General features: G+C 43.4%; 2 protein-coding genes and 1 long non-coding RNA gene across 7 annotated transcripts; all 3 read left to right on the forward strand.

Moving 5' to 3' along the window:
- Window positions 1-4,513: 4,513 nt before the first annotated feature.
- On the forward strand, window positions 4,514-12,847 carry LOC112881395. Of its 4 annotated transcripts, XR_003226458.1 has the most exons (4): window positions 4,514-4,920; window positions 5,026-5,674; window positions 11,864-12,582; window positions 12,663-12,835. It is a non-coding gene; the product is annotated as an uncharacterized LOC112881395 (long non-coding RNA). The 4 variants fall into 4 exon arrangements; XR_003226457.1 differs by having other exon boundaries at window positions 4,514-5,674; window positions 11,871-12,582; window positions 12,663-12,847; XR_003226456.1 differs by having other exon boundaries at window positions 4,514-5,674; window positions 12,663-12,846.
- Window positions 12,848-14,740: 1,893 nt separating this feature from the next.
- LOC112882067 (probable E3 ubiquitin-protein ligase RNF144A-A) lies at window positions 14,741-17,289 on the forward strand. Of its 2 annotated transcripts, XM_025947044.1 has the most exons (4): window positions 14,749-14,785; window positions 14,899-15,009; window positions 15,601-16,612; window positions 16,688-17,289. In XM_025947044.1, exons 3-4 carry the CDS (start codon window positions 15,651-15,653, stop codon window positions 16,770-16,772), a joined length of 1,047 nt encoding a protein of 348 aa, XP_025802829.1. In that variant the 5' UTR covers window positions 14,749-14,785; window positions 14,899-15,009; window positions 15,601-15,650; the 3' UTR covers window positions 16,773-17,289. The 2 variants fall into 2 exon arrangements, with proteins under 2 accessions (XP_025802828.1, XP_025802829.1); XM_025947043.1 differs by having other exon boundaries at window positions 14,741-15,009; window positions 15,588-16,612.
- A 532-nt stretch (window positions 17,290-17,821) lies between these two features.
- Window positions 17,822-21,599, forward strand: LOC112882066. The gene is made up of 3 exons (XM_025947042.1): window positions 17,822-18,146; window positions 18,715-21,105; window positions 21,194-21,599. The coding sequence occupies exons 2-3, from the start codon at window positions 18,776-18,778 to the stop codon at window positions 21,276-21,278; spliced, it is 2,415 nt and encodes an 804-aa protein (XP_025802827.1). The 5' UTR covers window positions 17,822-18,146; window positions 18,715-18,775; the 3' UTR covers window positions 21,279-21,599.
- Window positions 21,600-23,633: the final 2,034 nt, after the last annotated feature.

Raw genomic sequence — 23,633 nt, forward strand, 5'->3', positions numbered from 1 at the left:
ACGACTAGATTAGAGCCGATTCTGGGCAGGACTAGGATAGCTTGGACTTGCAATTTGGGCCATTAGGTATTAGGTTTAGCTAGTATGATAGTGGACACTTTCACAATTGCAACATTCAAAATCATTATAGGCTAATTAACCATTCTTAAATCTTGATCTTTGTTGTATTTTGTAAGATTATTTAGGCAGACAACTAGACTACCAACTAGGCTGGAATAATCGGCCTGATTATTTAAGCAGACGACTAGGCTACCGACTAGCCTCGAATAATCGGCCTGATCGATGACTAATAACAATTAATCGGCTTATCGGTACCCTAGCAACTAGGATCGATTCTACGATTTGAATCCATTGATCATGACTCTTGGTAACGCAGCAAGTGAAACTTAGATAGTGCAACAATATATCTAAGATTGTATTTCCATCATATAACTTTTTTCTTAGTCTTCCTCCAACGGTAACAGTGGCAGACCCACGAAGTTTTAGAAGTCGATCGGGAGGAACTAGAAGGCTAAACAACGAATTATACCCACCTTCACTTATATATAGACTACTAATTACATGGTCCTACGGACTCAAACGTAGATGAGCCTGGGCGAGGCTCCATGATCGCCAGGTCTTGAATCCGCCATCGATAACACATGCGCGAGATTTTAAATTCCATCTCATCTTATTTTCCTATGTGAATGAGAGAGGGAGAGGAGGAAGAGAAGAGCTAGATCTTAATCAAGAGGTTATCTCAAATCATCTTTTCATGTGTGGTAGGCCAACACTTATATCTCCTTCAATCATCTTTTCCTTTTTTGTTTTTGGATCCCAGATTAGCTTTTGTTTAAAAATTCTTGTGGATAAGTGCCGAGAATTTGATGTGTAAAGGCACACCATTGGAGAAGTGATCTTTTATGCTAACTTTTATTGAGGTAGATGTGACACGTCTTATAACTACCAGCTAGCTCCTACTATTGGAGGAGTCGGAACTCTGTGCCAGGCTATGTCATCAAAACATTCTCTGTGGCCCTCATTTAGGATGCATGATACAATGTTCTAGGATTAGTGAAGTTACTTTAGATTGTCTTTTACAATGTCCAAATGGGTAATTTAAATATTATTTTAAGGTTACATCACCGCACTTTTATGATAATATAACCAGCTAACTTAGATACAGATTTATGCAATTCTTTTAGATTAGTTTGTATAGTAGTAAAGTTGGTAATAATATAGATGAAAATAGAACATATTTGCTATTTTCATTAGTCCGCAACAGGAAACGTACAAATACCATATATAAGCCAATGAATTTAACGATCACTTCACCCCTCGAAATTGTGAATGAGACCCTCTTGTTATCTATCTATTATCTTAATACAATAGTGTTAAAAGAAACCACCATGTTCACCGAGAAGATCTAGAAATTCCCACGTTAATCTAAAAGAGATAAGGAGTTAATCTAAAGAAGATAAGAATTTATACCGATTGATTTTATGAAGATCTAACGGTCCAAAAGAACTCCAGAGAACTCAAGAGTCTATGTTGAATACGATTAATAAGTGTACAATTTCAGAATTAAATTAAACAAATAAAAAAACTTGCATTTTTGTGTGCCTCTATCGACCATCATAACTGTCCATGATCAATGAATTACGGACTACCAAGTTTGAGTCACTGCTAACTTTGGAGTCCATCTAAATATAGAATAGTCCCTCTCCAACTACTGCTACCATCGGTTGCAAATAAGTTCCTTTATTTATGCAACAATGTATAATCACGTTGGTTCAAAACTCATGCACATGTACAAGATGAAACGACCACGAGCTTGAGGAAGGGGACAGGGAGATCCTGAACGTCTGGGACAAGGCAGCCTCTCAAGTGCCGTGGGACAAGGCAAACTCTCAAGTGCCGTCTACCACGAGCTCGGCCATGAGCTTGATGATAACTGAGCTACACGCACGTACCTGAATGCACGAATACGATCGATATATAATTTAACTTGAAACTAAAACAATATTTTTTTATTTTTATAATAATCTATTGGTTTAGGTAAATCAAAAAAGGTTGGTGAATACAATTAATATGTACTTTAATATGAAAATAAATGGAAACTATAATATTCTAGATAAGTAAATAAATAAATACATCAATACAAATAAAATAATGAAAAGTGGTATTTCAGTTTCCACCGATACTTGGAAGCAAATTATCTAAATTTTTCATACTCTTGCCACTAGGGATGGCCATGGGTCGGGTCTGGTGCGGGTGAAGTAAAAACCCATCCTCGACAAGATTTACTTTATTTTGTCATGCCCCCCCCCCCCCCGACTAGACCCGCGGGTGAAAAATCACACCCACGGATTATTGGTCGGGTTTCAGGTCAACCGTTGGTGCGTTAACAACACAATCATTACTATATACACCAAGCATTAATATTTTAGCATACAAATTATCAATTAAGCATCAAATACAAACGAACACAAGTCATAGCAATAAAAAAATCATATTATGCATGAGAATGCTTACACTAGAAAATTTTGTTTAATTTGATCGGTTGTATACATCTCTAGATCTAAATTTATAGAAAAAATCTTATACAAACTTTTATTATGGGGCCCACAGGGCACCCGTAGGTGAAAAGAAGGCCCTACACCCGATTCGCAAGACCAGCGGGTGTCCACAGGTCCAACTGCCATCCCTAATTGTTGGTACTGGTATACTTTTCCTTTGCTGCTTTTAGAATAACCCGTTAACCATTACCTCAATTACCTGTGTGTAACTTGCTTGAGATGTTGTCCAGCACTACAAAGTACATCAACTACGTTGTGGCAATTGCCCCATTATGACCTCCAGTTTTACTATAGTATTAGTTTGAAAAACCGCAGAAAGATGTATGCTTCTAGTTTAGGTCAAGCTACGGACAATTATTAAAGGTTACAAATCAATCCTCATTGATAGATAGCTTAGTGGTGGCTTGAACATAGCGTTCATTGAGCCTTGATATACACGTTATCACATTGTTAACATCTCAAACACCAACGCCGTTTTGCGGTACCACAAGTGACACTTAAGATTGTTAGAGTCTGTTTGCTAGGACTTCATCAATGACTTCTCCAAGAACTTTCGTGAAATCCTACTAAATAAGTAAAAATAGAATGGCTTCACGCAACAACCCGACTAATCCCCAAACGGCTTACAATAGAGAGGAGTGAAAAAAGTAGTTTCACCAGCTCTCCTTCCTCCTCAAGCTCCAAAGTGTTCCTAGAATTAATAAATTATTATTAAGAAAATTATTTTGCCAAATATTTCTAAAATGGTTTCAGCTAAAAAATTAGTTTCACCATTAAAGCCAAAGTTAAAGTCATTTGGAAGGAGCCAAAGTCCTACAAAATAGACCATTACTGTGCAATTTAGGGAGCGTGACAACAATTAGAAGAAAAAACCATTGGAATGGCCATGGAGAAGCACAATTTAATAGCAATATCTTACAAGGAATAACTAACTAAAATGAAAGGATAAGAAAAAACTCAACATGGATCAGATTTTGAGATATTGTGCCATGCATCTGGAAAAAATTCAATAAGATAATCTGACAAAACCATGAAGATTGAAAAAAGAATTTGCGACCCGCGCTATTTGCGCGGGGTATTTTGCTGGTTGAATTCATGAGAACGTTGGTAAGCGTAGCAGCATCGCTGCAGGTACAGCATGCACCGTGGGTTGAGTGGACCTGCACAAGCAAAATGAACAGCATCCGATCCTCAAGTGTAACGGTAACACGCGTGCAGCGAGAACAGTGTAATTAGGGGACCATCTAGTCTAGACTACATGCAAGTCTTCTCAATTGGTTAAGCTACATGGAGCCACCATTAGAAAAACAATAACAATTTGCATTTTATTCTATTGTCTTTAATTTGATTTTAGCACAACAATTGATATATATCATTAGGAATACTGATAAAAGCTGTCGAGCACTCATTGGATTGACATAAGCGAAAAAGCAAATATATCGACTCATGACAAGACTATGTTGTAAAAGTAAAGAAATCTATACATACCTACAATAAATAAAGAATATCATAGAAACACCGGATAAAGATAGTAGACAATAGTCTAACCCTTTTAGCCACTAAAATATAAGAAAATATAACACCGGCAAGTTAGCTTTAAGTGAATACTAACTTTAAGTGAATATATGCCGTGTCCACCGCAATGGATTAGTTAGAAGTGTTGTAAGTGCGGGAATGAATTCGGCGAAAAGACTTCACACATGAAAGTACGGAGCAGAGTCTCTCGTCTCGAAATTTATCATAGATACTCGCACAAAAGGTACCATCGTAGCTAGTATATATGCATAGCAATAATCAGCACCTTGAGCGAGTATATCCCTAAATGAAATAAAAAATGAGCAGAATCCCGTCCTCATGAAACCCTATCTTCCCAAGTCCAACCCTAGCAGCAGTAGCTATACGACACCACTAGCATGAACAGGGAAGGTACTTAGGGGACCATCTCCTCTATATAAGCCCACCTTGATGGGTTATACCACCAGAACGGTTGAAGAAGCTCAGCCAGTAGGATAGCCCTCCCAGATCTGGCCGGTTGCTTCCGCCTTCGTCCCCAATTCGGGAAAGCCGACGATGATGATAAGTCTGTGTAACGGGGTTTGGTTCCTATATCTCTCGCCGGTCCCCCTTTCGTGCTTTCTCTCTTCGTGTCGAGTTCTTGCTGCGCCTTGGCACTTTGCAGCGGTGGTCGACGATGGGATGGGGCGGGGCGCTGGACATGGTGGTACTGTGGCTGACAGAAGAGAGTGAGCACGCAGCGGCACAGACTGCATCTGAATACGGCTGCTTCTTGCGAGATGAAAGACGACGGGTGGATGGATGGATGCCTAGACGCAGCTGCTGTTGCGTGCTCACTTCTCTCTCTGTCAGCTCTCTCTCCTCCTCGGGACTTGTTCCGCCGCATCCATCTCCCCCCTCCCACTTCCATCATCCATCGCTGATCGGTGCGCGCCGCTGCGTCGTCGTGCAGACGTTCTCGCATCGGTCGCCGTGGCCGTGCCGGCTGTGGCGGTACTGTTCGTCTTGTTAGGCGCTGCCGGCCTTGCCGTGTCCCCACCTGCAATCTTATCTTGTCTCCTGCTCGGATTCCTACGGCCTGCCCTTTGGAACAAGGTACTCTTAAATTTCAGGCAGCCGCCCCGCGCATGCACGCCATGGATCCTCGCGCCGGCCGCGTTTCTTTTCTCGGCGAGGTTGTCGTTGCTGTCTTTGTGGCTTCCGATAATGGATTATTAGCAGGGGCCTTCAGCCTTGGGGGAGGAGGACGCGTGATGGTTTGATTAACACCTGGCTTTGCTCGCCTCCCCAGGTGTGCTTAACGGAAAGCACTGTTTGACTAGTCCTTGCTACCCCTTCTCCCTCCTCCTCTCTCACTTATGTACTCTTTCCTCTTCCTTTCCGTAAAGATTTGACAGCAAAAACTGGATCTTTTTGCCCTCTTGTTTTGCTCATCTCATGTGGTGCGCTGTGAGTGCTGGGAAGTAGGTGCCTAGGCAGGAGGCAGCCATGAAGACGGTGGTCGGAGGCAGATCTGCGAGGTGCAAGTGGAAAGGGAGGGGGGCACCTACCGCCGCCGCCGGCGACTACCAGATCTGGAAATGATGTTTCTTCCCCGGCCGGTGAGTCCATGCTTCTTCCTCTCTCGTCCTAGTCTCTGCTAGAGTGTGTGCATGCCTCCTCGTACCTGATCTATTTGTGGTATTGTGCTTATGTTGTTACTTGCCTTGTTTTAGAGTTTTTTCATGGATGGTTTCGTCTCTGAGGGCGATTGGGGATTTTGCATCTCATGGTGCATTCATACGTGTGATATGAGCTAGCTAAGAGTTTCTTGTTGTCAATTCGAGTTTCAGTCATGCAATTGTTTGTCTCTGGTGTTCAGTTTATCTCTTGTGTGTGTGTTGTTCTTAATTCGAGTGAACCGGTGTCAATCTCCCAGATAATATAGGCTTAGTTAGCCTTAAGTTCAAGCTTATCTTCTTTCTTGCCCACCTAATTTGCTTAATTTATGGCCGGTTTTTATCAGTCCTGTATATGATCTCCCATCTGGGAAATTTGTAGTAGCACAGTGCAACACTTGGTCGTTTTATTGTATGCAGAATAGAGGGCTTGTTGAAGCCATTGATTGGAACAATCAACTTGGGGGATTTCACACTACTATATGCAATACTACCTTACTTGCAAGCATGTATCATTTTTTCAGTGCTTCTATATATCATTTGTTGCATCCTTCAACTTTGTGCCATCTCCATTCCAGTACTCTAGTGTAAAACTGTAGTCGAGGTTCTCCAAGCTATTGCTGCATGCTACCACAAAGCTGTTGTAATTCATTAGTTTATTAGTACAGAAGTTGCAGCTAGCTTCAAAAGATATTTATTTTAATTGATCATGTAAATCTTTGCAGGCAGTTCTATGTGATGGAAGTGCAAAAACTATAGTTTGTTGCTGTATGCATGGCACATTGAGTTTAAGTTGTCGCTCATTAGTTTGTTACTGAAGTTTCAGCTAGTCACAAAAGATGTATTTTTGCCTTGGTCATGTAAAATTAAACAGCAGTTAATAAACACCACATATACGGGTCACTGCTTGGTTCCAGTTTTAATTATATGTTATATTCGCATATATATTTGGACATCAGAAACTGAAAAAGATAAAAATTTGGATGGATGTTGTTTTGGCTTTACAAATTTTCTTGACAATATCTAACAGATGAAGTTTCTAATGGCAATGTGGGCACTCTAGCTTCTATCTAACAGTTTTTTTATCAAAATTAACTAGCGTTTATATTATTAGTTTCCTCTTGCAAACTGTAACAGTGCATGAAATTATTTCATTCTGAGAGTTAAGTAGTGACTAATTCCTTAGCAGAACAAGGAGATAAGGTGCTGGTTGCAGTCTCTGCTCCTGAAAGTAATTGAAATCTCAATTATAAAAATATGTTTAACTTGCATTCGACACTGAATCTTACAGAGCTTTTGGACAGGAAAATGTTCATGTCGAAAAACAATACTCAAAGCTGATCTTTTGAAGGCCTTAGCATACATATGCTGCAAAGTCTATTTTATCAACTTGGATATTGGTGTCCTTATTTAATAATCAAATAACCACCACTTATTACACTTCATGATCATCGTATACTTGCAGTTGCAGCAAGATCACTGTAGGGGTATATGGATATGCTCCTCCTCATACCTTTTTACCCTACTATTCATGCATTGTAAACGTTATTGTTTAGGTGACGTTGGTTGACTTGTACATTGTGCATTTTTTTTTTGTTGATGGTTGGCCTTTGGACACTATTTTATTTGATATAAATAATAAGTCAAAATTGGTATTAACTAACAAAACCATTCTATTTTGTTGACTTGTGCCACTCAACTATTATGTTTGGTGCAAATAAGTCATCTAAGTCCAATTTAATTATTTGTCGTCCCATACCATCCGGTTTTATTTTATTTAATAACTTGTTACAGAAAATTATCTAACCAAATACAACCATAGCATAGATGTTAATGCAAATGAGGATTGTAAATTAGAATCTAGATAGCTGGTGTCACATGGAGTCCGTGTCATAAAAAAGTAGATAAATATAATTATAAGCTCTAGTCCACCAAACTACTGTAAGAAAAATCAAACCTAAAATGATTTCTAGTCAAATAATTTCTTTGCACACATGCAGTCTAAACATACACGTGTCATAGTGGTAATATCCTAAAATGGTATCTCAGTTCTTTTTTGTTTGTCATTTTGTGAGATAATCCATGAGTTTTGTTTTGTTTTGACCAGTAGGGTTAGATATACTTTGCTTAGCCATTAAGTTATAGGCAGCTGTTGACAACTGCTAGAAGTAGTAAATTTGGATTTTACTTTAGCTGACATAATGTCGGTTACTGTAGCAGTACTGTAGCACCGACCTAAAATTCCTGTAACCCTCAGATGTATCCAAGCTTGTGTAATATAGAAATATATATTGTTAGCTTCACTCCACAAAAACACTCCTCTCATGTCTCTCTTCTGTTCTTAACAGAACAGAAGTGATTCTAAGCTAAAGAATCTAACACATTTTAGCTTTATGTACACTAATAGGATAGGGTGCTATATGTCCTTATCTTACACCAGTTTGTCTCCTCAATGCCCATGATGACTGAAATGAGCAACAAAACTGAGCCTTGGAAATGTATCAAACATTGTATGGAATATGTGCAGGTAGCTATATTATGTATCTTCTTGAAGTCTCCCAAAGAAAAAAAAAACTATTAACAAACTGAAAATGACACACAGAAAAAGAGCTGAAGTAGTCTTGTTTGTAGGTAAAATAAATTAATAGATATATAAACTAGTAGACACTACATACATAAGGGAAATATCATATGCGCATTCTAATAATAATTTTGTTGGATCTTAGTAAAACTATGAACTAGATCCAAGAAGCGCAATGTGGTACTGATGAATAGGATGGAAAGAGCAACATGATGTGTACCAAATGAAGTGTTTGGATCAAATATGTAAATATGATGTTTTAACAAGTGTGAAAAAGACATTTTGGAATCGGTAACTTTAAGTTGATTTTCTGGTTGACTATAACTTATCTTTAAGCAAAGAGTTATCTGGATTATCCAAATGGTAAAATACCTCTCTCTCATCATATTTCCTATTATGTAAGGATGCAAGTGGGTACCCAATAGTGTTTTTGGTCAGCTAATTAATTACGATGGCATGCCACTCTAGTTCATTTCTCCTCCCAAGTTATTTACCCATAATGACATTCTACTTCATTTTATCAACTTTTTGGGTCGACCCAATAACCCAAAATATATATAACTTGTATCCCTACTATTATGTCATTTTTTTTTCTCAAACACGCAGGAGAGTTGCGTATCTTTGTATTAAGAGAGAAAGAGTGGTCCACTTAGAAGTAAAACATTCACACCTTGGACCATATTGTTGATAGTATTGGCCTTTTTTTGTACCATTTATGCTAATAGCGGTCTGACATTATGTGGCCTCCAACTCTCTGATCTCTCTTCTGTTTTCTGCAATTGTTGTGACCATATTGGTAAGATTGTGAAATCATTATGTATCATATGTTGGTACAAGGATCTTAAAAAAACACATTTTAAGCTTTAGTATTCCCTCTAGTTCCAAATATACCCTTTCTTAGTAAAAGTCAGCATGCAGCTTCGAGGCATTTTGCTTTGTTAGACCTTATTTATACTTTTCCCATAGCTTGTATCTAATAGAAAAAAGTTAACAGCTTTTGTAACTATGGGAAGAAGTCTACATGACACCCCCAACTATTGGGGTCGGACTAGTTCACCCCCCAAACTAAAAAACCGGATATTTAACCCCTCCAACTTCGCAAAACAATTTAGTTAACCCCCTATCTGGTTTTGCATAGTGGTTTTAGCCGCATGGCATGCTGAGTTGGACCGGCCGAAATGTGGGGTCCACTTGTCATTGAGAAGGTCTTATCCCTTCTCTTCTTTTTCTTCTTCTCCCCTGCCCTTTCTCCCATGGCCACTCACCTCGGCCTGACGGCACAGGTGGGGAAGCGCCATGGGCGGCCGAGCAGGCCCGCAGTGTGTGTGTGTGGGGGGGGGGGCGACGCACCAGTGGCGACGTCGAGGTGAGCTCGTAGGGCGGAGTGCCTGCGGTGGCACCGAGGCGGGCACACAACACAGGTCAGCCGTGGGGACGAGGTTAGATGAGCGGCCATAGGGGAGAGGCGAGGGGAGAAGAAGGGAGTAGAGGGTCCTGCACCTTCTTGGCCCTCGCCGTGCTTGACCTCTCAATGTGCTGCTGCCCCACGGAGGCGGCGGCAAGGGCGGCGAGCTGGGCGTGTGGTAGGTGCGCCGACGAGGGCGAGCAGGGTCGGGTGGCGCAGGCTGGAGGCGTTGGTGGCGGTGTGCCTGAGGCTGAAGGTCGTTGACATGTCCCATTGCAGCGTCGCTTGGGATAGGAGATGGCCGCCCTTGTCGCGGTGGCGGGGCTCAGGGAGAAAGGGGATAGGAAGAAGAAGAGATGAGAGAAGAATTATCCACTCACATGTGGGGCCCACATGTCAACAGGTCCACTCAGTGTATCTGTCCAGCTCAGCATGCCACGTGGCTAAAATATGCAAAACTAGATAGGGGGTTAAGTAAACGGTTTTGCGAAGTTGGAGGGGTTAAATATCTGATTTTTTAGTTTGGGGTGAAGTAATCCGACCACAATAGTTGGAGGGGGGGGGGGTGTTTATGTAGATTTCTTCCTGTAACTGTGTGTACAACAAGGACACAAGACACAAGGTCAGTCATTTTGTTTACTACAATTTCTCTCGCAAAAATTAAAACATTATATATTTAGAATTGGAGGTACATGTAGTTTAACTAGTTGCATGGTTTGATTTAAAAATCTTTCACATTAACATTTTTCTATTTACATGACAATTTGTTGATCATGTAGATAGAAAGCCAATTAACAAATTCAATTATATGGGTTCTAATAATTAACGATTAGAGATTGAAGAGCTCGGTTGAGGATTGAGAATTTACAGTGCACCCACAAATAGTGTTGTTAGCAAGATTTATTGAGCATATGTCTATGCAAGTTATATATATTTTTAACTTGGTGTCAATCAAATTCAAGTTATGAAGAGTCAATTTATTGAATGAGTATTAAGTAAAGTTGGCGTCAACATAAATAATATGATAACCAGATTTGTTTGTCAAATATTTCTATATATGCAACAAAATTTTCGCTTCACTTTGTATACACAAGTTACTTTATATTTTTGTTATGGTCTCTCTAGCATTTATGTACTCCTATATATATATGATTAATATTTGAAAAGAGTATTTTATATAGCCTATCCATTGTTTATGGAACAATATAGTGTATATACAGATTGATCGACAATAAGTTCGTGTAGTACTATTCAAGATGGTACTATGTAGTATAAGATGATAAATTATAAGATCATGTCTAAATTAGTTTCTCTTTGTGCCTAGTTATTATGGGGTGCTTAAGGAGACAAGTTCTTACCGACTCTGTTGTTTTAGAACTATTTAGTAGGTATGTATACCTAATTGTTAATTAAGGTGATGTCATTATATGTTCTGCTGGCCAAAGCACCATTTAGTATCTTGCATGTGATCTACTATTAAGGTAGCCTATATATATTATAGAACCTTATATATGGCTGATACACATATATGACTAATTTCTAGAACTGTCTGACTTGACCAAACAATTTATCTTGGAAAGCATTTTCTAATTAGCCTTCTGCTGTGAAGGTGAAATATTATTATTGCTAACAATTTTCATGATATTGTAGTGTTTGTATCCTATGAGCGTAATTAATCACCATCGCACTCAAAAAGTTAATTTATGATGTATTATGTTTTTGGTTGATCTATCACGTGTTGTGATTTTATTTTATTTTTATCATTTGGACATATGGTCAACTAACTACTTATTAGGCACATCCCATGTTTTCCATCTGTATAGTCACTTATGAATTCATGGCCAAAGGAATACATGAAACTAGGCAATGTTTTAGATAAAAGGGAGGTTTTTGGATAGCATGCGTACTGCATACATCATTAACTATACTGTCTGCAAGCAGCCTCATATTATCACTATATATCTGAGTGTGAATTATGTTCTTTTGCTGGGTTAAGTGGAAGGGTGTGTGTGCCTGCTGGAACCCAGCTGCCTGTGGCGAATTGCACTTGCTCAAACTGTCATGGTGGAGAAATCTATTTGTTAAATTTTATTAGCATGGTGAACTTGATATCTCTAGTTATCTGTACTAATCTGATTTTCGTCAGGTGCCAGGGCGCAAAATGCCATGACATACGGAGAAACCTGGACATTTGGAACACCCTGCCGCCACAAATGTGTTTTTTGCTCCCAAGAGACAGAATCATATTTCATATGCAGCGTCATAATGTTGCATAGGAAGCCATGCACGAAGACCAGGAGCTTTCAACTCACCTATATATTCTGCTATTACCAATGATGCGAACTGGAAGTATTTTCTTTCCTTTTCTTTTCTTTTTTTCGTTTCATTGTTGTCACAATGTCACAGCTCTGGGAGAACATAATCATATTTTGTGGCTTGAAATATCCTGAAACTGCACCCCTGCAAGTTTCTCTTGAAGGATCAGTGTGCTGCATCAAGGAATAAGTTTATATGTTGTTTTGATATATGGAAACCTAGCTTTGGATAAACGGTTCGCCTACCATGAAATTCCTGTGTAGGGTTCGTGTGCAGAAGTTTTATTTATTTTAAATTCTGGGGGCCACCTCTGCTTACGTTTTCCTTTCATTGTCTCGTCTGATTGCCCCTACGACCTTATCTATTTTATTTAACATGACATAATTTACTGTCATTTCATGGCATCGCATACTGTCATTTCTTGATATTCCACCAAGCTGCAGCCCACGGGCAGAAGTTACTTCTCAGTTCTCACTATCGTGCCAGCGGCCTTGCGCTGCAGCGCTGGTCTCGCGCTGCGGTTGTAGAGAGTTAGGTCCTCATGCCAAGGTAAGGCTTTATCAAGTGATTTCGCTGCGGCAGCTCACAAAAGGAGGGCAAAAATGATGACCGCGATGGTGCTCGGGCAGGTGGGGGTGGAAGTGGAACAAGAATCATGGTGCGTTTCTTCTCGCCTCTCAGACTCAGGCGCTCGTCACTTCGTCGTCTCTCTGCATGCATCCCCTCCCGGCTCCCGTCCTGAAAATGATCTCAAATATTCTCCGTGTCAACCTCCCATTAGGTACATTATCACTTACCTCACGATTCGGCAGGTGGATCGGACACTCTAGTATGATAGTGGCAGAGCTGGAAAAAAGAAAAGAAAAAGGTCTCACCTTCACTCTCCAACATAATAGTTTGATTTTCAATCCTAACTACAAAACCAGACACCAAAGACCATCCAACTGATAAAATTAATTAAATTTAGTATTTTGGGGTGGTTTCAAACTTTTTCCATTTTCCGAAAATTCAAAAAAATCTGGTCTGGTTAAAAAACTCAAAACTAATTCATTTAAATCTGAAAAATATGAAATTGGTACCATAATTTTTCTAAAAATATAACCTATCTGTTGGTGTTTTATTTGAAGTTCTTTAGATCTAATTTATTTAAAAATAATAGACATAATTATAAGGAAAAACAATAGGAACGTGGACAAATTTGATCCAAATAGGAACATGGCGTGAAACGTATTCTTAACTTTATCAATATCAAGTAAATCTATCTTGGAAACGTACATGACATTGTACGTACACCTTCTTAACGACAATAACAAGGAACCGGGAGTATCTTTAGACACCTTATTATGTAAATCTATCTTGATTAACTGCCTTGTCTACAAGGCTATTTTTAACTTATTATGACGTTGCCATGACAGCCAAACATACATGCCCATGACAAGCTTTTGGAGTCCTCAATTCTGCTCATATGTATAATGATGTGAAGGTGAGAGAGGGAGATAAGAGTAAGAGGTGGTTCTTTCGTAAAATTTAGAAGTATGAAACTACTCTCCCACCATTGTTTAAGTTTTTGTTGCCGTGCAACTCATAATATTTGTCTATTCTATCTATATATATTAAAAGGAAAAGTCTGGTTTACATCTTCGAATTATCGGAGAAGTCCGATTTTTAACCTTCAACTACAAAAACGGATAACATAGACCATCCACCTGCTGAAATCTGGCAAATTTGGCCCTTAGAGTAGTTTTTGAAAGTGGTTTTGTATTTTTTTAAAAAAATAAAAAATCTAGTTAGATTTAAAAAATCAAAAACTAATTTATTTTAAATCAGAAAAATAGGAAACCAATACCAAAATTTTTATAAAAATATAACCTATCTATTATAGCTCTATTTGAATCTGATTTATTAAAAAATAATAAGCATAACTACAAGTAACCAAATACTATGAATATAAAAAAATTGGATCCGAATAAATGATAAGCATAGTGTCAATAGATATGTTACATTTTTAGAAAATTTTTGATACCTACTTCATATTTTTTTATTTAAAACGGATTATTTATGAATTTTTAAGTTTAAATTTGAATATTTTTAATTTTCATAAAATAGAAAACCACCTTCGAAACCACCCAAATGGCCAATTTTGTCCGATTTTGATAGTTGGATGGACTATGTTATCCGATTTTGTAGTTGAAGGTTGAAAATCAGACTTTTGTGACAGTTCACAGTTCGAGGGTGTAAACCGAACTTTTTTCTATATTAAATAATATGGTATACTACTATAAGAGAACAAAAAATAAACCATTGTAGAGATTGCATGATAAATCATCTCAAGATTACATGGCATGCATAGGCTTGTTTATAAGGCAACCCCAATATACTTTCTCTAAAGAGAAACTTAATAAAAATCTGATTGAAAAGAATGTTTTTTCAGATTCGAACCAAAATTGAAATATATCTCGTGGACATTTTGTAAAATTTGCAACCTGTTGAGTGAAACCTTTAAATGACGTTGTTGTTCCATTTAACCGTTCACCCATATTATTTCACACGAACTTTGTACACAATTTCGTCGAAAGAAAACTTTATGCAAAACAGAGTTTACTATCCGTGTCACGTGTGACGCAGGTGCCCCCCTTGGCATCCAAAGGATCAGGTCGTTCAAAATTGCATTAACGTGATGGTGACTTCATGTATCCCGATAACCTCGGCAACAGGCGATCTGCTTTACTGCTTCAGCCTTCAGGCCGCTTCGGTCCCCGATCCCACCTCCATTCCCCTATTTCTACTGCCGCGCGGACCTTCTCCCCTGCGCCGCGCGCTTGAGCGCATCCTCTGGTCTGATCCAATCCAGCCCTTCCTCCGTAGGTGTCGACCGCCGCTGCGCGCAAGGGGCCGGACGCGTGTGCTGCGCCGCCGATGCGTTCCAAGCTTCCGTACCCACCGTTATCGGCCACACACGGGAGTTAGCAAGTACTGGTACGTACGGAAGAACTCGCTGCTGGGATCCTTCCGCCGCCGTGATGTTGATGTATTATTTTTTTTTGGTTCAAAAGTCTATCGCAGCGGGTAAGGGTGGTGTTCGCCGGCGGTTGCTTTAGTTTAGGATGTGGTCTGGACACCATCCGGTGTGCGCGCACAGCGCACCCCAAGTGTTTGATGATATGCTGCAAGGAGCTCGCCCGCTCTCTTTCTGGCTACGGTTCTCTAGCGGTTGAAGCCAGTAAGCCATGATTTTGACAGGACATTGTGGCTCGAGAAAGTTTGTCACGGTGGGTCAGTGTGCTGGGCTTCCAATTTATCGGAGGCGTTCTTTCACCCAAGTCAGTGCACCCATACAGATTTCACCAGTGGTTAGATGATATGAGTGAGAGGACTTTGCCTGCTCCTTTTTTCTGCTCATTTGCCTTCCTGCTCACCTCTAGTTGTACTGGTAGCAGGGCGTCAGTTAGGGTTGCTTCTTATTGCATCTTTAGTTTTCATCTTTCATGTACTTGCCAGTTCTTTTGGATCCTTTAGTGTTAGCCTGCTCTTATATTTTCTCTCATTTTGTCAAGAGACCTCGGCCAGGTATTGATCAAGTTCAACCAAGAGAGCAACAGCACAACACTACAACGGCAATGCTGGACCTGGTTGCTATGTCAGCTGATGATTCTGCGCTGGCTGAGGATCTGCAGGTTGAAGAGGTTCTCCAATTCTCAACTCACTTCAAGAGTGAGAATGTCTGTGCACTTTGCAAACAGGTGATCCAATCATTGGAGGCCTCATGGAAACCTGACAATTGTGACCATGTCATCTGCATTGCCTGCTTCTGCCGATACACAGAGGCCTCCGGGCTGCCTAAGTGTGCAGTGGCTTCTTGTGAATCTTTGTGCAAGGCAGAGGCGCATCATGAGATCAGGGTGCCTCATGGCACTTTGATCTCAATCGAAGACATGGACAGCCGCAATGGGAAAAAACCACTCGATGGCATGCCGCAAGAGCTTGGGCAATGCTCTCATGGTGCGGATGCAATGATTAGCAGCGAGTTCTACTGTTCCATCTGCATGGACACAATGCACATTGGGGAATTCTTTCCCATTGATGGATGCGCACACACCTTCTGCATCAGTTGTGTGAGCCAGTACATTGCTGCAAAGGTTGAGGAGAATGTACTGTCTATTGGCTGCCCTGACCCGGGGTGCAAGGATGGTGTGTTACACCCAGAAGCATGCCGTGATGTGATCCCGCTGCAGCTGTTCCAGAGGTGGGGTGCGGCGCTCTGTGACTCATCATTGGGGGAACTCAAATTCTACTGCCCCTTCAAGGAGTGCTCGGCTCTGTTGGTTGATGATCCTGGCCATGGTGAGGCGGTGATAACAAATGTGGAGTGCCCACACTGCTGCCGGATGTTCTGTGCCCAGTGCAAGGTTCCATGGCACGATGGTGTGACATGCATAGAGTTCCAAAGCCTCGGGAAAGATGAGCGGGGCAGGGAGGACCTGATGCTGAGGAAGGTCGCACAGGATAGCAAGTGGCAGAGGTGCCCCAAGTGCAAGATGTACGTGGAGAGGATCACGGGCTGTGTGTTCATCATCTGCAGGTACTGCTTGCAGATCAAGCATACAGTTTTGCACCGAGTACAAATGATGACGTTCTTCTTTCTTCCAATTTACAGGTGTGGGCACTGCTTCTGCTACCTTTGTGCATCCCCCATGTCTAGGGATAACCATTGTTGCAAGATCTGCAAGCGAACCTGGTGAATGACCTGAAGCTTCCAAGCCCTAACTGAAGGAAGGGAATTCTTAACTCTACTAGATCCGGCTGATTGCTGTTATGACTGTTTTGATTATCTCTGGCTCGTGCAGTTCTGATTTGATAAGTCGGTAGCAGAAGTAGCACCGGAGTCTATTAGTCATAATCACTAAAGTGTGGTTTAGGAAATGACATCACAAGAGTGAAGCTTAGTCTTGCAACCTTTTGTAGTGGCTGACATCTGAAGCTGCTGTCCAGTTTCTAGCAATTAGGAAGCATCATGCTAGCTTGCAGGGCAACTAGGTATGTTGCTTTTGAGAAATCACCGAGCATACGATGGGAATTTCTTATGAACTTCTAGATATTTGCTGCCAGAAACTTTTGAGACCCGAAGTACTTTCATATAAATGGATGGGTCACTCAGTTTAGTTGGTGCCAACTAATGTTTGGCATGTGTTGCAAGTTGGAAACTGGTATCTGTACTTGATCATTTAAACATGACTCGGAGGGCAAACCATCTTTAAATTTGAACTGCATAAGGCCATAGGTTAATGTTTCCTGAATGTATAGTCATATAGGCTGCGATCATCTGAAACCACACGCGCACTGCTGGTGGCGTAATGACGTAGCCTCCTCCGCGCCCAACCACACACGCGGCGCCTGAATTTGTTGGGATCGGAGGTCCCGCCGGTAGCTAGCTGGGGATGTGCTAACGTGGCAAATCCGATGCCCGAAACGGTAGCTGAAGACGGTGGATGGAGATGGACGCGTCAGGGCGTGCTACGAGAGCGGAAAGCCGAGCCGGAGCCGCGACCAAATCGAACCGGACAGTGTCTGCTGGTGGTGCCTTGCGTTGTCAAGTTCCCATTGGCCACAGGGTACATGCCGTGCGTAGAAGATCGGTGCGTATACATGCTTTTTGTGTGATATGTGCATACTTTTGACGATCCAAAAGCAAATAAAAAGCCACGGGCGCGCATTGTTATCTCCTCTTTGGACGATCTTTTCTGGGCGCACTGCCAAGTCGTCTTTAAATACGTAGGCAGTACTAAATTCTAGGTTCGAATAGTTTGTAAACCCAAAAAATGTTACAAGTCTGGGTGTCTCCATCACGTCGCTGAGTCCAAAGGATTAGCGCGTGCAGGCACTGCATCTGCATGAGCGGGCGCTCGCTGAAAGCGACCGACCGGCCAAGGTACCGGGTAACTTCGGCGGCAGGTGATCGATCGGCAGAGCGCCGAGGCAGCCGACCCGACCAGCCCCTTCGTTTCCACGGGGCCCTCGCTCGCTCCGCGGCCGGTCGCCGGCGACCCGCTCCAAGGTTCACGCCACGGGGGCCGGCCCGCCGCTGGGAGCGGGCACGCGGAAGCGCCCTAGCACTGGTACGCACGCGAGAAAACCCCCCTTCTGCGTGCCGTTAAAGCCGTGATCTTGATGGGGTTTGGGGGGTGGGGGGTTCAAGCGAGTTCATCCCGGTCGCCGCAGTTGGCGCCGGTGTGGCTGTGCTGGACACGGGGTGCGATCCGCGCGTGTGCGAGAATTGGTGTGATCGGGCAGGGCACGCCAAGTCCTTGACGATATGCCTGCGAGGAGCTAGCGCGCTCGATCTTTGTCCTTCTGGCTTCCGCTCTCTGGTTGAATCCCTTCTGATGGGGATTCGGCTCAAAGGAACTTCGTCTGCCTGGTTGCCGCTGAATGTAGGACGCGTTCTTGTTGCGAGTCCGTACGCGCGCTCGTGTAGCGCACACCACGTGCTTGATGGTATGCCTGCAAGGAGTTCACCGCTCTTTGTACTGGTGGTATCTGTGTCAGCCCTCACGCTTGCGTTGCTTCTTGTTGCATCTTTAATCTAAATCTTTTACTATGCACTTACTAGCATGCACAGTACGTAACCTTCTCGTTCCTTTGATGTAAAGAACCATGCTCACAGCCTGAATTTCCTTGGAGCAGAGACCTCCGCTGGGTGTTCATTCACTTCCAACTGAGTGAGCAAAGCAACATAGCTACAACAATGCTGGACCTGATCTACAAGTTAGCTTGTGATCTGGTGCTGGCCGAGGATCCGCAGGCTGAAGAGGTTCTCCGCTTCTCAACTCACCCAGAAAGGTTCTGTGCTGTTTGCAAGTTGGTGATCCCGTCGCTGGAAGCGTCATGGAAACCTGACAACTGTGATCATATCATCTGCATTGCCTGCCTCTGTCAATATGCACCCGAGACAGAGGCCACCGGGCAGCCCAGGTGTGCGGTTGCATCTTGTGAATCCTTTTGCAAGTCAGAGACACATCAGAGGGTCGATTTGGATCATTGCACTTTGATCTCAATGGAAGACATGGACAGTGGCAAAGGGAAAGAACCATCGGATATTATGCGTCAGGAGCTAGGCCAATGCTCCCGTGGCACAAATGCGATGGCCAGCGGTGAGTTCTACTGTGCCAAGTGCATGGAGACGGTGCATGTCAGAGAGGTCTTCGCTGTTCCCGGGTGCACACACCTCTTCTGCATCAGCTGTCTGAGCCAGTACATCGCTGAGAAGGTTGAAGATAACGTGGTGTCCATTGGCTGCCCTCAACCGGGATGCAAGGATGGTACACTGTGTCCAGAGGCTTGCCAGGATGTGATCCCACTGCAGCTGTTCCAGAGGTGGGGTATTGCACTCTGTGACTTGGCGCTAGGGGCTTTCATGTTCTACTGCCCCTTCAAGGACTGCTCGGCGCTGCTGGTCGATGAACATGGACAACGTGAGGCAGCAATAAGGAAAGCTGAGTGCCCACGCTGCTCCAGGATGTTCTGTGTGCAGTGCAAGGTGGCATGGCACTACGACGTCACCTGTGAAGATTTCCGGAGGCTCGGGAATGATAAGGGGAGACTAGATGACCTGCTACTGAGGAAGGTCAGGCAGGAGAGCATGGCGCAACCTGATCCTGTGGGCTCCTGTGAATCTTTGCAAAAGTTAGAGACACATCAAGGGATTAATGTGGGTCATACTACCTTAATTTCAATCGGAGACATGGACAACTGCAAGGGGAAAAAGCCATTTGTTGCTATGCTTCAGGAGCTAGGCCAATGCTCTCAGGGTGCCAATGTGATGGCCCGGAGCGAGTACTACTGCACCATATGCATGGAGACAGTAGACCTCAAAGACCTCTTTCCCATTGCTGGGTGCACACACCTTTTCTGTGTTGGTTGCATGAACCAGTACATCACTACGAAGGTTGAGGATAATGTGTTCTCCATTGGATGCCCAGAACCGGGGTGCAAGGATGGTTTACTGGACCCAGAGTCGTGCCGCGACATTATCCCACTGCAGCTATTCCAGAGGTGGGGCACTGCACTCTGTGACTCGGCACTGGGGGCATTCAAGTTCTACTGCCCCTTCATGGACTGCTCTGTTCTGCTGGTCAACGAATGTGGCCCTCGCGATGCAGCAATAAGGAAAGCCGAGTGCCCACACTGCTCCCGGATGTTTTGTGCACAGTGCAAGGTGGCATGGCACTACGGCGTCACATGTGAAGATTTCCAGCGGCTCAGGAATGATGAGCAGGGGAGTGATGACCTGCTGCTGAAGAAGGCTGTGCGGGAGAATAAGTGGCAGAAGTGCCTCCAGCGTGTGGTGTCTACTTGTGAATCATTGTGCAAGTCAAGGGCAAATCCGAACATTGATGTGGGTAATAGTACCTTGATCTCAACTGAAGACATGGACAGTCGAAAACGGAAAGAGCCATTGGATGATATGCTTATGGAGCTAGGCCAAAGCTTTCCTGGTGTCAATGCGATGGCTGACAGTGAGTTCTACTGCACCATATGCATGGAGGCAGTGCATGTCAGGGAGCTCTTTCCTATTTCTGGGTGCAAACATCTCTTCTGCATCAACTGCGTGAGCCAGTACATTACCGCAAAAGTAGAGGATAACGTGTTGTCCATTGGCTGCCCTGAGCCAGGATGCAAATATGGTGCATTAGACCCGGAGGAATGCCGTGACGTCATCCCACCGCAGCTGTTCCAGAGGTGGGGCGCTGCGCTTTGTGACTCAGCGCTGGGGTCATTCAAGCTCTATTGTCCCTTCAACAACTGCTCAGCATTGCTTGTTCATGAGCGTGGCCACGGTGAGGCAGCGATAACAAAAGCTAAGTGCCCACACTGCCGCCGTATGTTCTGTGCACAGTGCAAGGTGGCATGGCATGACGGCATCGCCTGCGCAGAGTTCCAACGACTCGGGAAGGACGAGCGGGGCAAGAATGACCTGCTGCTGAGGAAGGTCGCACGAGAGAGCAGGTGGCAGAGGTGCCCCAAGTGCAAGATGTACGTGGAGAGGGCCGAGGGCTGCGTGTACATCGTCTGCAGGTACTATTTCACAGCTTGCAGTCCAAAATTACATGTCCAACGAGCCCATATGACAACTGACAAGGTTCTTCGTTATTCCAATTTACAGGTGCCAACATCGTTTCTGCTACCTCTGTGCCTCCCCAATGTCCAGGGGCATACATCACTGCAGCAAGTGCAAGAGGACCTGGTGAATGACCTGAAGATGCAAAACTCTACGTGAGGGAAGGAAGTTTCTGAACTCTGTGTAAAAACCATTCAGTTGCTGGTATGACTGCTTTGGTTAGAATTAGCTTGGGCAATCGTGATTGGCCAAATCATTATCACAAAATATACATTGTATAGGAAAAGACATGGCAGGAACGAGACTTTAGTCTTGAAGCCTAAGCGACTTATGATAGAGTGCTGGTGACTTTCTTAAGAAAAAATGCATAAGGTGCTACCTTAGAATGGAACTCGATGTGTGTCCCTTTATGGCATCACTGAGCATGCAAATGGAGAATATGTCGTATGAACTACCTATGGTACTATCTGATATATTATTCTATCTAAATTTCATCCCCAGACGCATCCAATTTCTGCGTTGTGCTTAAAGTGTAGTTCTACTTGGACTCGATTATAGTGCTTCTTGTGGAAAGAGGATAAACGGTCAATCTGTACCGTGAAGTTTCTTTGCTCCTGCTGCTACAACTTCAGCATCACATGCCAAGAAAAATGACATGCGAACATTTACATTGGCCTCCATGGAAAAGACAATGGTTTCTTCCTTCAATTTTCCTCGGAACATTTTCCCCCCTTGCATTTATACTGTCCTGGACTTCTGGTTTATGGCTGAGCCATGACCACAACTTTGAGTACCAACTCCCATTTGATCTTAGTGTTCCAAACTTCCAGCCTCATCTATTGTTTTTAACGGCAAGAACTTTGTTGCAGTATACTGTTAGATAAAAAAAGAGTAACACAATTTACGAGAAAAATCGGACCAAAAGACTATACAAACTGGGGAGGTATTCCATACATCCCCCACAACTTCGGTACGATGGCCAACCTAACTACCAACAAATACAGTTTTTTAGGTGGAGAAGATCGGCAAAAACACGAGTCGCCCAGCGTTCAGCTAGCTATGCCGACTGATCCTAAATGTTTGAGCACATTTAACACAGGAGGCCCTCGTGGAATGGCTCTCCTCCCGCTCTGCCTCGCTGAGCTGCTCCACGGCGTCGTTCTCCGTCTCCCCTGATCGCTTCTCGATCCGCACCAGCACCCATGATAGACCATCTCATTGCTCAATCCTCATCATGGTGCGGATTCTCGGCCAAGGTACGATCTCTCTTCGGCACCCTGATCACTTCCCCCAGCCCTGATGATGAAGGCAGCTTTTGACTTCTTGCCTCCTTCGCCTGATCCAAAATCAAACTCAATGAGGACAATATTAAACTCATCCTTCAGTCAGTTCTTGGTAGTTTGCTCCTTTGTTTGCTGTTGTGGAAGTCGAGGATTGGATCTTCAAATTTTCGGTCTTCTCACGACAAGTTGGCTTTCGGGTTTACAATTTAAGCTCTGTTTGACTCTTTTAAGGTGGCGTTTAATCTGTGGAATGAGCGGGGTTTAAAATCAGCTCAATCTTTTGTTGCCTCTTCTCAAGGTCCCCAAATTTCTTGGACCACGGGTCGCTCCAAGAGGGATTCTCGAACTTATGCTGCGGTTGCCACCACTCCTCAGAGTCAATGTGCCCCCCTGTTGGGTGCCAATCTCGTCCCTCTTCGGAAAAAAGGGATTGTTCCCTCCTTTACACCCCGGGTTAGTGCTTTCAGTCGCTCAGTTCTGATGATCTTCTGAGAGACGCAGCTTTGAAAATCTCGGCTCACTCTTTCTCCATGAGCAAAGCGAAGAACACGGGCACAACGAGGAACACGAAGCCCCCTCAATCTAGGGAGGTTTTGGATTTTGTTTTGTCTTTAAACTCTCGCTGGTTTCTTGCTAATCCTCCTATCAATACCTCTTTCACGCCGCCCAGCCCGTCTATTTTCCTGGGCCGTCATCAATGCTCCGGGTGCCTCTCCAACTTGCATGCTCAGCCCAACTGCCACAATCGGGTCAAGCGCGTCTCTTGTTTCAGGCTGGGACACATTTCCCTTCATTGCCGGTTCCCGCCTTGATTTCCTAGATTGCCTCTGACAGGCTCTCCTTCCTTCGCTTTGTGCCGGAAGCTGGGATAATTAGAATGTGGACCGATGGTTTCACTTAACACTGTGACTGACAGATAAGGCCTCTGGTAGTGGACCGGAATCCTTCTCTTTCGAGCAATTAGCTCAAGTGCTGTTGGGTTTTCCATCTGCTACCCCCTTGACTTCAATCGCTTGGCAAGTTTCCTCGGCCTCTCCGCCAGTCGAGCCTTCCCTTCTCTGCCACCACCGCTGTTTATCCTCACCACCCCCAACACTATCTCCGCCGACTGCTAAGCATTCGACAACGACCGCAACACCACCTTCCTTCCAGTTTCTTGGCCATACTGAGAAAACCATGGTGGGTGCTACAGTAGAGCAACT

Source organism: Panicum hallii, chromosome 2, assembly GCF_002211085.1.
Source record: "Panicum hallii strain FIL2 chromosome 2, PHallii_v3.1, whole genome shotgun sequence".
Taxonomy (NCBI): Eukaryota; Viridiplantae; Streptophyta; class Magnoliopsida; order Poales; family Poaceae; genus Panicum; species Panicum hallii.

Coding starts and splice junctions, on each gene's coding strand:
- LOC112882067 (XM_025947043.1), top strand. CDS start 15,651: ATGCTGGACCTGGTTGCTATGTCAGCTGATGATTCTGCGCTGGCTGAG. Junction 16,613..16,687: donor TGTGTGTTCATCATCTGCAG/GTACTGCTTGCA, acceptor TCCAATTTACAG/GTGTGGGCACTGCTTCTGCT.
- LOC112882066 (XM_025947042.1), top strand. CDS start 18,776: ATGCTGGACCTGATCTACAAGTTAGCTTGTGATCTGGTGCTGGCCGAG. Junction 21,106..21,193: donor TGCGTGTACATCGTCTGCAG/GTACTATTTCAC, acceptor TCCAATTTACAG/GTGCCAACATCGTTTCTGCT.